The following is a 16,258-nucleotide window of genomic DNA, read 5'->3' as shown; positions in this document are numbered from 1 at the left end:
CCGGGCACCCCCGGGGCCGCGCCCACAGCCGGGGGTAGCAGCGCCGCCGGGCGGGGGCCGCGGTGCATAGCGGGGAGCCAGTGGGATCGCAGTAGCCCTGGGGAACCCCCCGCCTGCCTCCTTGGGGGCGAGGCCCAGCCGGGAGCTCTGCGCTCTGCTACAGGACGCAGCCCCATCTCCTCTACCCGCCTCGCCCTCCCCTCGGCGCAGCGGGCACGAGTTACGTTACGTTCTGCACGGAGCGCATGCGCGTTGCGCAAACGGAAAAGAGCCCGTACGGGTCACGTGACGCGGGGAATCGGTAGTTTACCCAGAAGCCTGCGCTTCTTTTTGAGGTCAAGATGGCGGCGAGGGCACCAGGTGAGGAGTCGGTGGCCTCCGCGAGTTGCGTGTCCTTTCCGGCCTTTGGGTCTCCTGGGCTCGGGTGAGCCTGGGGACATGGCAATGCCGGGCTCCGTGCGCCGTTGCCCCAGAGGGTGGGGGGGAGAGAGGCCCCTTTCTCTCTGCGCCTGGCCCCATCAGCCCGAAGCAAACGGCTCAGCGGGGGCAGTTCAGTGCGGGCAGGCGGAGCCAGACGGGTGGGTTGGTTGGTTGGTTGGTTGGTTGGGTACAAGGGGCTCCAGCTGGGAATTCAGTGTGCGCGGGGAGTTAGACTGGGGAATTGGGACTCAAAGTAAATTCAGTTCTGTAATGTTTTGCTTCTTTGTGAAGTTTGGGTAACTTGCTTTTTCAGAGGTATTTGTGAGGTGGCTTAATAGTCTTGTTGTTGGGTGGCTGACCTAATGCACTTAGTTCATCCGCTCCTCATATAAGTTTCTGTTTTGTACAGTGTTTTCATATACAGTCAGAAATGTAGGGCTGGAAGGGACCTGGAAAGCTCATCTAGTCTATCCCCTGCACTGAGGCTGGACCAAGTATACCTAGAGTCCTAGACCATCCTAGAGAGGTATTTGTCAACTCTAATCTATCCTTAAAAACTTCCAGGGACAGTGGTTTCCCAACTTGTTTTGGAAGCTATCCAGAATTTAATTATCCTTATAGTTAGAAAGATTTTCCTAATGTCTAACCTAAATCTCCCTTGCTGTGGATTAAGCCCATTACTACGGCTCCTGTCTTCAGTGGACATGAAAAACAATTGATCACTGTCTCTTTATAACAGCCTTTAACATATTTGAAGACTATCAGGTCCCTTTTTTCCCCCTCCTGTTGGGGTTCTCTCAAGACTAACCCTGCTCAGCCATTTAAACCTTTCCTTATACTGTAGATCACATTTTCTAGATCTTTTATCATTTTTGGTGCCATCTTCTGGACTGTCTCCAGTTTGTCTACATCATCTTCTTTGATGCATGGTGCCCAGAACTGGATGCAGTACTCCTGCTGGGGCCTCACTAGTGTCAAGTAGAGCAAGACAATTGCCTCCCTTTTCTTACGTATGACACTCCTGTTAATACACCCCAGAATGTTAGCTTTTTTGCAGCTGAATCACACTGTTGACTTGTATTCAATATGTGATCCATTAGCCAGATATTCCCCATTTTATAGCTGTGTATTTGATTCCTCCCTGAGTGTAGAATTTTGTGCTTGTCTGGAATTTCATTTGGTTGATTTCAGACCAATTCTCCTATTTGTCAAAGTCACTTTGAATTCTAATCCTGTCCTCTAGAGAGCTACCAACCCCTCCGAGCTTGCTATTATCTAAATACTTTATAAGCATACTGTCCACTCCATTATCCGAGACATTAATGAAAATGTTTAATAGTATCAGACCCTGGAGCGACCCCTGAAAAGGACCACTAGATATGTTCTCCCAGTTCGACAGCAAACCATTTTGAGTACAATCTTTGAATCAGTTGTGTACCCACCTTATAGTAGTATCATCTAATCACATTTCTCTAGTTTGCTAATAAAAAATCATTGGCAATATGTCAAAAAAGCCTTACTAAAATCAACATGTATCACAACTATAGCTTCTCCCTCATCATCTAGGCCAGTAATCCTATCAAAGGAGGAAATGACCGTATATACTCGTTCATAAGCTGAATATTTTTGGTAAAAAAGTGATGCATCAAAGAGCGGGGGTTGGCTTATAAATGGGTCTACACGAAAATTTGATGATTTTAAACTCTGGAATCATTGAATTGAATATCTAATACATTGTCATTTTGTTTAGTTGAAGCGTCTGCAGGCATGGAGCCCCTCAGCTCCCCGTGGCTGTGGAAGTGGCACCACTTCCTGCAGCTCCCGTTGGCTGGGAACGGCGAACCGCGGCCACAGGGAGCTGAGGGGCTCCATGCCTGCAGACGCTCCAAGTAAACAAAACATCCCGACCCGCCAGCGGCTTACCCTGACGGCCAGGAGCCAAAGTTTGCCAACCCCTGAAATACAGGGTCGGCTTATGAAAGGGTCATACAGCTTTTGCTATTTTTACCTTACCATCTTCGGGGGTCAGCTTATAAAGGAATGAGCTAATGAACGAGTATATACAGCAGTTTGGTTTGGCATGATTTGATCATGATTATTACTAATAACCCTATTATCCTGATGCTTACAAATGGATTGTTATCTTTTATCTTTTCAGGCACTGTATCAAATTTAAGCTGACTGGTCTAGAATTCCTTGGGTCCTCTTTGTTCCCCTTTTAAAGATAGGTAATGTGTTTGCCCTTCTCCAGTCCTCTGGAACCTCATCTGTTCTCCAGGGTTCTCGAATCTTCTTAGGTTGTTTCAGCTAGTTCCTGAAGTACTTTAGGGTGAATTTTGTCAGGTGCTGCTGACTTAATTATCTCTAACTTATTTAAATATTCTTTAACTTGTTCTGTGTTTTTTATTTTTTTTTTTAAATCTGGTTTGTGTTCCTTCCTCCTTGTTAATACTAATTGTGTTAAGCATCTGGTCATGATTTCCTAGTGAGGAGTGAAGCAAAATAGGCATTCAACACGTCAGCCTTCTGGATGTCATCTGTTACTAGCCCTCCTTCCCTACTAAGTAGTGGACCCACACTTTCCTGACTTTCTCTTGTTCTGTAAATATATTAACAGCCTCTTCTTATTGCCTTTTATGTCCCTTGCTAGCTGTAACTCATTTTGTGCCTTAGCCTTTCTCACTTTGTTGTGTTATTCTTTTGTACGCATTTTTAGAAATTTGTCTGTTTCCACTTCTGGTAGGATTCATTTTTGTACCTACCGGTGGGCTTCTGTCATGGGTCCCCTTCGAACCTAGTTTAAACCCCTCCTCATTAGGTTGGCAAGTCAGTGAACACAAATGCTCTTCCCCTTCTTGGTCAGGTGAACCTTATCTCTTCCTACCAATCCTCCTTTCCTGAACAACATCCCATGGTCGAGGAAGCCAAAGCCCTCCTTTCAACATTGCACAGCCATGCATTCATCTTCAACATACACATGTCCCTGACTGTGCCCTTTACCCTCAATCTGCAACTCTGACTCCTTCACCTTTGCTCCCAGAGCCCAGTAGTCAGTGCTGATCTTTTCAGGGTCATACCTGTGGTATCAGTACCCATGTGAATGAGAAGCATGAGGTAGTGATCAGAAGGACGGATGAACCTTGACAACCTTTCCATAGCATCTGAGATGTGGGCTACAGACAGTGCTCCTTCTGGGATGTTGAGTCGTGTCAGTAGATGGATGCCTCCATCCCCTTCCGAAATGAGTCCCCAATCACCACCACCTTTTGTCTCCTTCTTTTGGGTGTGGTGGCTGTGAGCTTTCCAGCCTTGGGAGCAGGTGGCTCCTTTCCTTCAGTCATTGGTATCTGCTCCTCTTGTCATGTTGCCAGTACAGCATACTGGTTCTTGACCTTGATTGACAGGGGATGCAAGTGGGGAGTTGAGCACTGTCTACTGCATGATGTGCCCAGCAGCCAGCTCCCCTTCCTCCTTTGGTAGGACTGGAATCTTCTCCAGTCAGCTAGCATCCTCCATTCTTGATGTTTTCATGAGCATCCTGTTGATGTCCTTGTGCTCCTAGATGCTACACAGACAAATCCCCTCCTCCTGGGTGTGTCATGCTTTGTGAGAGAGTCCACCAACAGACACACCTCACGCTGGATTTCCCTGCCTGGCTTTTGTTAGCAGGGATATGCAGGCTGCATTCTCAGCAAATCAAGAGCAGGACCTGAGTAGAAGCCTCCAGGGTCCGGATGCATGTCTGGCCAGGACTTACGAGTACAGGAAGAGAAATAGTTAGCAGTGGAGTTGATGACACATTGTTTTCCTTCCATTGTGGGTTCTTCCTGGTAGAGTACCTGAAGTTAAACTTGGGAGAGTGTGTGTGAATGGGGGGAAATCACCTTATTGCTCTGTCTTCCTTTGCTGGTGAACTCATCTGGTTAACTGCCATAGTACACCTGCTATCTTTCTATTATTCATGGTTTCTTCAAAACTGCTCATTCATACTCTCTGCAACATATGTTTCATGTATTTTAAGGCACTCATCAGCATTTTTTCTCTCCTTTTTTGCCTATCCCACACAAAATTAACTTCCTTGGAAACCTCTCTATTGCCATGCTATATTTAGGATTCTTCTAGAAATAATGTGCAAGTGTGATTGTAAAATCACAAAAATTTGCAGTGTCAGAGGTGATGTAGTACCTGAACCTCTTTTTAATTCCTTTTGTGTAACTGACTAAATTTCAAGTTGATAGTGTCTATTTAAGCACTAAAATCTTTTCACTGAGCAAGGCCAGAGAGATGGAGTAATGTATGTAAATGAGATACAGGTATAGTATGTAAAACTATCCTATAATATCACTTATTGTGATCCCTGTTAGTGTTCTTTTTGATTACTAGCTCAGGAACAAAAAGGAAAAAAAACCAAGCCTACCAAAATAAGACGCTCCACTGTAGGCGCCTCTCAGAGGAGGATGAGAACAAACATGACAGATGTTAGTAAATGCTTAATGCACTACTGGAAGGTGCTCAGTGATGAGGGTAGTATAAAAAGCTGTAACAAACAGTGTAGAAATAGAGTTCTAAAGAAGCTTGCTGTTGGATCAGTACAAGTATTTTTCCACCTGTGCCTCACTTAATCATTTTCTTCTTGTATTGTGCAATGTTAACTTTGTGCAAAAATCCTCCCCTCCCCCAAACTCTGTTAAGCAAAACTTAAGTTAATATTTATCTGTTGTTCCCTTTCCCAGTGAAATCTGAGGCTGTCAATTTCCATTCTGCAGCTTGATATACTTTTGGGCTCATGGGGAGCAATGGGTGCCCAATTTTATTAAACACTGAAAATAATTTCTTTTGTTCTCTACTAAACATCACTTAAACTGGTCTAGGTTCTCTTTAACATAGAAATCTTAGTTTGTGATCTTAAAGTGGCTTGTAAAAACTCAACTAAATTTCTTGATATCAATGCTCTAAAATGATGTCTAATTGTCAGTTTTAGTTATGCTATAATGTTCACGAGCTTGTGTGTCTCAGTAGTAGCTAGACAAATGGTGTACGTTGAAAGCTGGCATATAAGTCTTCAGAGATATTTTAACTAGTGCTGCTTGTGTTAAGTTTTGTCTTACTCCTGAACTAATAGAGATCACTTTCAGTTTCAGCAAGTGGTCGACTGTTAGAAGGCTTTCGCAAATGGTATTACAACGCAGCTGGATTCAACAAACTTGGTAGGTGTCTTAATTTTTTAAGAGTTGAAAACGGTGAACATTTGTGTGCATCCATTGCCTGTATAAAGAACCGTTCTAGATAAAGTTAATTTCAAAACTAATGTATTTGTATTCAATTTAAAGCCCATCTTGTGTATCAATGTTAGCCACACCCTTCTATTGCAGTTGTGAAAATGTTTGTTTGTAATAGCTTGAGTACTGATACTTGCTAACTAATGATGAACAATCTGCCTCTTCTGCAATGTATTATGGTAGCTGCTATAACTTGCTTCTCTACAACTAAGAGCCCAAGTATAAACTGAAGGGTGCTGGAGCAAGAAGTTTCACGAAAATAGCCCCAATGATCTGGAACCCTGTCCCAAAGGATATCAAGAGTCCAATCGTCATTATTTTCAGATCTTACTGTAAAGTTCACCTCTTGAAGGCTCTGATCTGAGTCCCGTTGATGATTGAGATCACAAAGAGTTTATCCATGAGACCTAGATCTGACCACAACAAGATTCCCCAAAAAACAAAGCAACAGAAGCTGGAAACATGCTCTTAAGAATTAACTACAACTCACTTGGAGTACGTAGTTATGGTGTTATGAACTGTAGAAATAGGAAAGGAAGTTGAAAGAAAATGTTATGCAGATGATGTGCTTCTCCAGTGCTTATGAGGAAACAGCTTTACAACATTTCTTTCATCCATAAAATCAGGACCTTGCCTTGATAGCATTTCCTTACATTTGTTCAGCATTAGTCCATATGAACTGTGTACCAACTAATCTAGTTTCTGAATGGCTGGTTATGTTTATTCACTGATAAAAGGGAATCTGCATAGTCACAAGTTAATTGCCGCCTTTTTGACATTGAGTCAGTTTAATTGTGAAAGTTACAGCAAGTTGTTCATTTATCCACAGAAAAGACAGAGTGGCTGTACCAGCTCTCTCATGTACTGTTGCTGTTTTCCCTCTAGGAGTGAGATGTTTGTTCAGAGTTTTTAGGCCTGTTCATCACTTCTGCTGAAATTGTTAACAGATATTCCTCCTAGTTTTGCTGGTATTTTTTAATGGTGGACGTATGTCCAGTAGGAACTGGAGTGGGATATCTCATTTCATATTGGTCACCAAACACCCATCAGATGGCAATGATACTTGGGCTCATTTTGAACTGATAATCTATAGAAGAGACCCTATATCTCATTAGCAATCCATTAAACTATGTAGACCCTGTTTAGTAGTTTAATAAACTGTACTGATTTATACACTGCTGTAACATTACTGAAGCAGACAAGAAATACCCAGTCTTCTTGGATGCAGTAGCTAAATATTACCTTGAGGAACTATCTCAATTAGGATTAAAACTGTAGTCATTTATAGAGTATAGATACAGTACTTTCTGCCTTGAAAGTGAACAACTTTCTTGCCTCATTTATTTTCTATGTAGCAGCAAGGGATCATTGCTGCTCACAGTATTGAGACTGTCAAGGATTGATGGTTTTTGGAGGAGGGGATATTTCTGCTTGATTCTTTTGGTCAGTCTTCTCCTTATTAAAACTGATCGGCTTGCCATGCTGCTTGCTGAAGCATCCTCTGCTCTGTCTTTCATAATGCATCAACCTAGAAATATTGGGTACTATGACCCCTTATGGGATGAGATCTTACAAACTCCAAGTTTGCACTCTGAAGGGAATAATTGAATCAACATGAAATGCTGCTTTTTTGTTATGATCTGTGTGTGTAGTGTCTTTCCTTCTACAGTGACCTTGTGGCTTCCTGTTTAGTAAATGAAGTCCAGAAAAATCTTTAATACAACATAGTTCAGGAACAGCAGGTCTTTAAAAGATAAGTTAAATTACTAAGTAGGAAGACACCAGGTCACTGTAGAGGGAAAGACACTACATACTAATGGACTTCAGTGATTTTCTTCATTGGGCTAATTTTTTCTTCTTTCTGTTCATTCTTATGAAAAGAAAACACAATTACAATTTGTGTGTGTGTGTGTGTGTGTGTGTGTATGTATATATGTGTGTGTGCCAGTGTTTAATAACCTGCTTTGTAGAAAAATGATTTCCATTAAATATTAACTAAAACTAAGATTTTGACAGCTATTAACACTAGGACTGGCAACTCAATGATATTGAAAAATGTTACTGTTACAGGATTAATGCGAGAAGATACCCTATATGAAAATGATGATGTAAAAGCAGCGCTGAAGAGGCTTCCAGAAAATGTTTATAATGAACGACTATTTCGCATCAAGAGAGCCCTTGATTTGAGTATGAAACAACAAATTCTTCCTGAAAAACAGTGGGTGAAATATGAAGAGGTATGTGTACGTACTTTTTTTTTTTTAATATGGGCAGCTTATCTGTTTTCATCTTTAAATGTTTTTCTTACATTATGTGAATACAGTCCTTGTAGACAAGTTTGGCTATGTCCTATTAAATGAAAACAATGAATTCTTATTGGACAGAAGACAGCCTACTAAGCCTTGATCCTGAAAAGACTTCCATGTGTTTAATTTCATACGTGTGCACAGTCCCAGTGAAATGTATAGAATACTCACATGCGTAAAGTTGAGCAAGTATATAAGTCTTTGTGAGATGCTTAAAATTTTCACTTGTATCTTACAGGATGCATTTAATGAACAGTATTTTTGGTCAGTGTAATACAAAATTGTATCTTTTATAAATGGAAGTTCCATTTACAACACTCTACTTAGAAGCTTGAGTATCCTTAACGGCAATTATAAACATGGAATCTTTACTGCTGTGCAGTTAGAAAATGCCATCTTCCAAACCAGGCCTAATGTTGTATTTTGTAAAAATCTCCAGATAACATGAGCATACCTTGATTTTTTTTTTTTTTTTTTTTTTTTTTGTGATAAGCCCCTTTAATTTTGCAGAATGCTATTCTGAACCAAAGATTTTATTCTTAAAATGGGCTGGGGACATTGGGAGGGGGGGAAATTGTTTAAAGGAGAACTCCAATGTAATGTCAGAGATTCCAGTTGTAAAGTAAATAACTCTTTAAAAACTTCATACCTAGGTATGACTAAAATATCTGATTACCATAGAACTTTCTTTCCTTTTAAGTGTCTTAAATGTGTCACACTTAGTCTAGCAGTGCTGTCCCACTTTGCTGTATGCAGTTGACTCTCATTCATGTAACTGGAAGGTTATACTAAGTTACTCTTGGGGGAATTTTGCGCCACTGTGCGTGCACAGAATTCATGTCCCCTGCAGATTTCTTTGCTTCCCTGCAGAAAAATGACTGACAAGGAAGCCAAAGGGAAGCTGCAAGAGCAGTCGCACACCATTCTCTAGCTGCACAGGTGCATCGTTTCAGGCACCTGGAGCAGCTTGTGGAGAGGTAAATTACTGCAGGGCTGGGGACACTCCAGCCAGCAGATCCTAACCTGAGCCAGGATCAGCAGCTAGTTCCCGCTAGGCTGGAGGCAGGAGAGGATGGGACTTCCTCTTCCCCTGCAAGAAGTGTCTGGGGCTGTCTCAGACCCACCCCCAGAAACCTCACCCAGCTGCAGGAAGCTCAGCATCCTCCCCTGCTTCTTGCCCCCATTGCTCCTCAGCTGCTGGGGGAGGGGTCACTTTATGGGGAGTTGCTCCCCCATCTGCCCAACCCCCATGCATCTGGATCTCCTCTATCTAGACTCTCCCACCAAGCCACACCCTGTACATCCAGAACCCCCCTAACCCTCCATATCCAAACCTCAACCCCTGCCTCTGGACCCCAACCCCTGCACCCAGATCACCTCCCACGGAGCTTCCGGCACTCAAACCCCTACCCTGACGAGCCCCACCACCCTGAGCCACCACATCCAGACCCCCAAGCCACTGACCCCCAATTAGCTGTACCCAGACCTCTCGTTGAGCTCCAACCACTTTCACCTGGAAGTTCCTGCAGAGTCCCATTGCCCCTGGAGCCCCCCCAATGAGCCTCTGTGCATCCAGATCCCCCCACACCTAGTCTTCCCCCCCTCTTCCCCCCCCCCCCCCCCGAACTACTTAGACCAGGGGTGGGCAAACTTTTTGGCCCGAGGGCTACATCGGGGTTGCGAAACTGTATGGCGGGCCAGGTAGGGAAGGCTGTGCCTCCCCCAAACAGCCTGGCCCCCGCCCCCTGACTGCCTCCCTCAGAACCCCTGACCCATCTAACCCCCACTGCTCCTTGCCCCCGACCACCCCCTCCCGGGACCCCTATCCAACCCTCCTTGCTCCCTGTCCCCTGACTGCCCTGGCCCCTATCCACACTCCTGCCCCCTGACAGCCCACGCCTATCCAACCGCCCACTGTTTTCCCCCATCCCCTGACCGCCACCCCATCCAAGTGCTCCCTGTCCCCTGACTGCCACCCCTGCCCAGAGTGCTGGCGGCACAGCGCGCTGAGACTGCGGGGGAGAGGAGATAGAAGGGGAGGGGCCGGGGACTAGCCTCCCCGGCCAGGAGCTCATGGGCTGGGCAGGATGGTCCCGTGGGCTGGATGTGGCCAGCGGGCCGTAGTTTGCCCACCTCTGGCCTAGACCCAGATTGTCCCACACAGAATCCTCTCACCCTTCACTTGGATCCCCTGACTCTGACCCCCTCCACACTTGGACCCTGCCTGGTTGAGCCTGCTTGCCCCACACTTAGTGCACGGGGCAGGCCTAGGCCTTGTGCTGTGTTGGGGTCAGGTGCAGCATCACCACTAAGTCTGTATCCCCAGGGTGGGTGGTGGGAGGCTGCAGGGGGATCTCCCATCTCCGTGTAGCCAGTGGCCTGTGCTCCCCACTGCCATGCTGGAGCCTCCGCGTTTATTGACAAAGCTTGCACAATTTTAAAATATCGTACACAGATTTTGTTTGGTTGGTTGGTTTTTTTTTTTTTGGTGCAGTCCTCCTTAGGGCATTCCGAGTGTGAATTCAGTGATCTGTCATGTAGTGAACTTCCTTGTTACATGATTAATAGTGATTATAGATATCAAAACTTAACTACAGTGTAACTGCTCGAAAATTGCAATCCAGCTACTCTAATTATTATATATATTAATATCGGTAATCCATCGCTGACAATGACGATATTGTCGCGGTGCTCATATATGGCTATGCATATGACACTGCAGTCCGAATCCTGATGCAGAGTTGGCCTATGTAATTAATGGTCATCACATACATTAAACAGAAATCATTTGAGTTGCAAAGTTGAGCACTTGAAATTTGAAAATGCCATATTTACATTTGCTGTACAACCTTAATTCTGCTCTCCTGTGTGCACATGCATTCTGATAGTATGTGATCTAATGATTGAGTGATTGTTCTTTAATGTATTTTTGGTATAATTTTTTAGCCTTTTCTAAAAGGAAAGGTTAAACCCAAATTCTGGTTGAAACTGTAACATCCGTCACAATCGTGTATCAGGGTTTGAATCCTGAGCTTTCAGTAGTGCTGCATGCTTGACCTCTAGGACCATCTACATTAGCAGACAGACAGCAGGAGAAGGCTGTTCTCATAGACTCTAATATCATAGGTCTGGGGCTTACCCTGCTCCAGCTGGGGAGCAGGGTTGGCACCGCTCCACGCGGCTCCCAGAAGCAGCCGCATGGCTCCCCTCCGGCTCTCCAGTTGGGGAGCAGGGTCGGGGGCTACTCCACCTGGCTCCCAGAAGCCATGGCATGGCCCCCTCCAGTACTCCAATGGGAGCTGCAGGGATGGTGCCTGCGGGCGGGGCAGCATGCAGAGCTGCCTGGCCGCGCCTCTGTGTAAGAGCTGGAGAAGGGACATGCCACTGCTTCCGGGAGCTGCTTGAGGTAAGCGCCGCCCAGAGCCTGCACCCCCGCCCCTTTCCCACTCCCTGCCCCAGCCCTGATCCCCCCCCCCCCCGCCCTCCAAACCCCTCGATCCCAGCCCAAAGCCGCCTCCCGCACCCTGAACTCCTAATTTCTGGCCCCACCCCAGAGCCTGCACTCCAACCCCAATTTTCTGAGCATTCATGGTCCGCCATACAATTTCTATTCCCAGATGTGGCCCTTGGGCCACAGTCTGCCCACCCCGATCTAGTCTGACCTCCTGCACATTTCAGGCCACGGAACCTCACCCACCTGTAATAGATCCCCAACCCCTGACTGAGTTACTGAAGTCTTAGTCCTTATTCAAGCGTAATTTAATCGCTTGCAAATTAATTCCAGTTCTGCAGTTTCTCATTGGAGTCTATTTTTGAAGGTTTTTGTTGTTGTTGAAGAATGGTGACTTTTAGGTCTGTAATTGAGTGACCAGGGAGGTTGAAGTGTTCTCCGACTGGTTTTTAAATGTTATAATTCTTGATGTCTGATTTGTGTCCATTTATTCTTTTGCATAGAGACTGTCCGGTTTGGACAATGTACATGGCAAAGGGGCATTGCTGGCACATGATGGCATATATCACATTGGTAGATGTGCAGGTGAATGAGCCCTTGAAGGTGTGGTGGCTGTGATTAGGTCCTATGATGGTGTCCCTTGAATAGATATGTGGACAGAGTTGGCAATGGGCTTTGTTGCAAGGATAGGTTCCTGGGTTAGTGATTTTGTTGTGTGGTTGCTGGTGAGTATTTGCTTCAGGTTGGGGGGCTGTCTGTAAGCAAGGACTGGCCTGTCTCCCAAGATCTCTGAGAGTGAGGGATCGTCCTTCAGGATAGGATGTAGATCCTTGATGATACACTGGAGAGGTTTTAGTTGGGGGCTGAATGTGATGGCTAGTGGCGTTCTGTTACTTTCTTTGTTGAGCCTGTCCTCTAGTAGGTGACTTCTGGGTATTCTTCTGGCTCTGTCAGTCTGTTTGCTTCTTCACTTCAGCAGGTGGGTATTGTAGTTTTAAGAACGCTAGGTAGAGATCTTGTAGGTGTTTGTCTCTGTCTGAGGGATTGGAGCAAATGCAGTTGTATCTTAGAGCTTGGCTGTAGACAATGGATCATGTGATATGGTCTGGATGAAAGCTGTAACCAAGTAAGTAAGTATAGCGGTCAGTAGGTTTCTGTATAGGATGGTGGTTATGTGACCTTCGCTTATTACCACTGTAGTGTCCAGGAAGTGGATCTCTTGTGTGGACTGGTCCAGGCTGAGGTTGATGGTGGGATGGAAATTGTTGAAATCGTGGTGGAATTCCTCAAGGGCTTCTTTTCCATGGGTCCAGATGATGAAGATGTTGTCAATGTAGCGCAAGTAGAGTAGGGGCGTTAGGGGACGAGAGCTGAGGAAACGTTGCAAACTGGACACCATTCAATTAGGCTTAAATAAGGACTGGGAGTGGATGGGTCATTATACAAAGTAAAAACTATTTCCCCATACTAATTTTCCCTTCACTGTTACTCACACCTTGTCAGCTGTTTGAAATGGGCCATCCTGATTATCACTACAAAAGTTTTTTTTTCTCCTGCTGATAATAGCCCACCTTAATTGATTAGTCTGGTTAGGGTTGGTATGGCAACACCCATTTTTTCATGGTGTGTGTGTACATCTCTTACTGTATTTTCCACTGCATGCATCTGATGAAGTGGGCTTTAGCCTACGAAAGCTTATGCCCAAACAAGTGTGTTAGTCTCTAAGGTGCCACAAGTACTCCTCGTACTTTTTGAAGAAATTAATGTGCGCACAGAATTTCCTTTCCCCCACAGAAATGGGCTGCAGTGCTGCTGGCCTCCACTAGGGGCCGCTGGACCCTGCAGAGCCTAGCTCGCACATAGAAGAGACGCTGCCTGGGGGAGGGAGCTAGAGGGTTCCTGGCAGCTGCAATTTCCAGCATGCCCTGAGGGAAGGAGGCAGCAGTGCACAGGAAACTCCATGCAAGCCTGGGACCAGGCATCAGGCTGTTTCTCCCTCTGGATCCCTGGTCTCGGGGGCGGGGGGAGAGAAAAAGGGCAAGTGTCTGGGCTGGGGGAGGCGCCATGGCTGGGCTCTGGGGGGAGGAGTTGTGGGTGCCCGGCCCCCCGGCTGGGCTCTGGGCGAGAAGGGGGCAGAGAAACAGGAACTGGGTTGTCATAGGGGTTTCTTTAATTCTCTACTCCTGGGGGAATTTTTGTGTGCATCTGTATTGTTACAGGCATATTTGCTGACATTTTGAAATAAATTACCAAAATAATTGAAATGGTGTGATTTATGTAGTGTTATTTTGCAGAATTTTAAAATATTGTGTGCAGAATTTTTAGTTTTTGGCACAGAATGCCCCCAGGAGTTATAGTTATGTATTATTGTTGTGTTTTAACAGAAGTCTGCACTCCTCTTTAGTGGAAAACAGTGACTTGTCTAATCATTCTTAGCACTTAAATACTTCTGCAACTGCAAATTAAAATGTTTTATAAAGTATCTTGTATGAATTTGGGATGCAAGGTGTTATGTTTTGCATGGTTTTTCTTTTATGTATAAAAGAAAGTACCACATTTTAGGAGAAACTGTCTCATGAACTGTACTATATGAGAGAGATGGTGGCTAAAAGAGTAAAAACCTTGATTGTTGAAGCCAAATCACCTGGCATACTTACAAAATACAAAAAGGAGTTGTTCATTGTACAACATTGTGTTGCATGGTTTAGTTAGGATAATTTGTTTCAAAACAAGAAATTGGCCAGGAAACCGGAGTTAGTTATCCTAAAGCTGGTGTGACTTTAAAAGGTTTTAAAAAATGCCCCCAAATGTCTGCAGCAGGATATTGATCACAATGGTCCCTTCTGGCTTTGGAATCTAACATTAAGATCCAGCATCTTCAACTCTTATCTGAGATGGGCAGGTCTTTCATGACCTGCTTTTAAGTGTTTGGGAGCTTCTTTCAGGAACAGAAGGGATTCAAGCAAACTGTCAGTATTGCAAAGGTGGTGTGCAAGACTGACCACTGTTGCACTGACTGGAGAAGTAGCTATCCAAAGGAAAAATAACTTGAGGTATAGGAGAAAGGAAGACTAGAATCGCTTATGGACAAGACTAATATATTTTTAAATCCATAGGATCCTACAGATAATGGATTGCTCAAGTGACTAAACATAGCTGGACAGATTCACAACAGTTGCATGTAGTTGTGAAACTATTTCTTGGACACTACTGCTGCAGCTCAAGGAATGGATTGGAAGAAACTGAAGGGCATTTAATGCTTAAAATACAAAGATTTTATTCTACAGATAAAATAGCAAGAGCTTAGTTCAACCATTTTAATTGGCCTTTGAATTGTTGATCATGTGGAACTCAAGTTCACCCATAAAATAGCTAAAACCATGTGAAGAAGAAGGTCTCTAAAATGCAGGATGATGATCAAAGCTTGGCTATGTCACTAGAGCACTTTGGGTATTGAGAAATGAGTTGGAAAAATTCTTGAACTTTTGCTATGGAAGACCTGCAAGAGGGCCTAACTTGGAGATGGTGGGGCTGCACATGAAAGCATGATTTGGCCTGTCAATGGTGATGAGGCATGAGAAGATAGAACACAGCTTGGCAATCAGATGACAGGCTGAATTTGCAGAAATTGGAGCTAGAAAATTCATCCTTTGCCCCTTAAAGTAGGCAAGGTTTGATATGAATTTGAGAAACACAGAACCCGTGTGCCATTTTCAGTCACACTTGCAGAGTTAGAGCTGCACTTAATGGGAAATTACTTGCATGTTTTAAAAATAAAAAAAATCTGTTCTGTTTCAGGATAAAAAGTATCTCGAACCATATCTGAAAGAGGTAATCCGTGAACGACTTGAAAGAGAAGAGTGGAACAAGAAGTAACTGCTGGGGAGATGCTTCATGTAAACTGCTGCATTTCTTTCTAACAAATATTTTAGTGTTATGATAAAAATCTGTTGAAGAAAATCTGAGGCTGAAGAAACATTTTGTTCACTGAATTTGTCAGTCCAACTAAAATAAACATGTCAAAGTACAAAATCTAGTTGGAAACTTTTTTGTAAATTATAACAAACCAGTGTTCAGACCTTTCCTACAATCAGATACATTGCATATCCTCACATGAATATGTAGTCTTCATTCCAGCCTCTTGATTCATACTCGTCATAGTACAGCTGCTTCCTGCAGCTGGGAGGGTAGGTAAGCAAAAGTCTTTGGGTGTTTATGCCAGCTCCTCTATTTAATTTATAAAAGGGATACTTATACATGGAGTGATAGGCTTATACCCTTCATCGCCTCTCTTCCCTGGAGACAGGAATACTATGATGCATGCTTGAGTGCTTATTCAACAGCATTATGTAACTGTGTGTATGTACCCAAGCACATGGAATACTACAGGAATGGAATGGAATTTGAGTGATTTGTTAATCACAGAATAAAGATGATTGCCTCAGTTTTATTAATGTCCTAGTCACTCCCTTCATGTACTAAATGCTGAACAACGCTTTAGAATAGTTGTCGTCTTTGGTAACAATGCGTCGTTCTTATTCTAAATTCTTGAAATTTTACGATGTGTTACTGGGTTACAGTGACTTACTCTGATACCCTTTCTAGAAACTAATTTTAAAAATGGCATCTGTCCTCCTTCCTCCCTCTGCCCAAAGCAAGTCTTTGTGCAAGCTGCTGATCTCAAGTACAAATGTCTACGTGTTTAATACATGAACAGTTTAGGCACAGAGAAAGTATCTTCAGACAGGAGGTGGAACTCAAATGTGGGTGTGTTAAAATTAAAACCCGACAGTGGACCATAT

General features: G+C 44.1%; 1 protein-coding gene across 5 annotated transcripts; it reads left to right on the top strand.

The window, feature by feature from the left end:
* The first annotated feature begins 244 nt into the window (after positions 1-244).
* Positions 245-15,906, top strand: LOC101949041 (cytochrome b-c1 complex subunit 7). Of its 5 annotated transcripts, none has more exons than XM_065585949.1 (6): positions 298-360; positions 830-946; positions 2,579-2,648; positions 5,556-5,627; positions 7,770-7,936; positions 15,255-15,906. In XM_065585949.1, exons 5-6 carry the CDS (start codon positions 7,775-7,777, stop codon positions 15,330-15,332), a joined length of 240 nt encoding a protein of 79 aa, XP_065442021.1. In that variant the 5' UTR covers positions 298-360; positions 830-946; positions 2,579-2,648; positions 5,556-5,627; positions 7,770-7,774; the 3' UTR covers positions 15,333-15,906. The 5 variants fall into 5 exon arrangements, with proteins under 5 accessions (XP_005291672.1, XP_023961039.1, XP_065442021.1 ...); XM_065585950.1 differs by having other exon boundaries at positions 338-424; XM_024105271.3 differs by lacking the exon at positions 2,579-2,648 and having other exon boundaries at positions 278-360.
* The last annotated feature ends 352 nt before the right edge of the window (positions 15,907-16,258 follow it).

This window comes from Chrysemys picta, chromosome 2 (assembly GCF_011386835.1).
Source record: "Chrysemys picta bellii isolate R12L10 chromosome 2, ASM1138683v2, whole genome shotgun sequence".
NCBI classification, from domain to species: Eukaryota; Metazoa; Chordata; order Testudines; family Emydidae; genus Chrysemys; species Chrysemys picta.
This window is presented reverse-complemented; position numbering and strand designations above follow the sequence as displayed.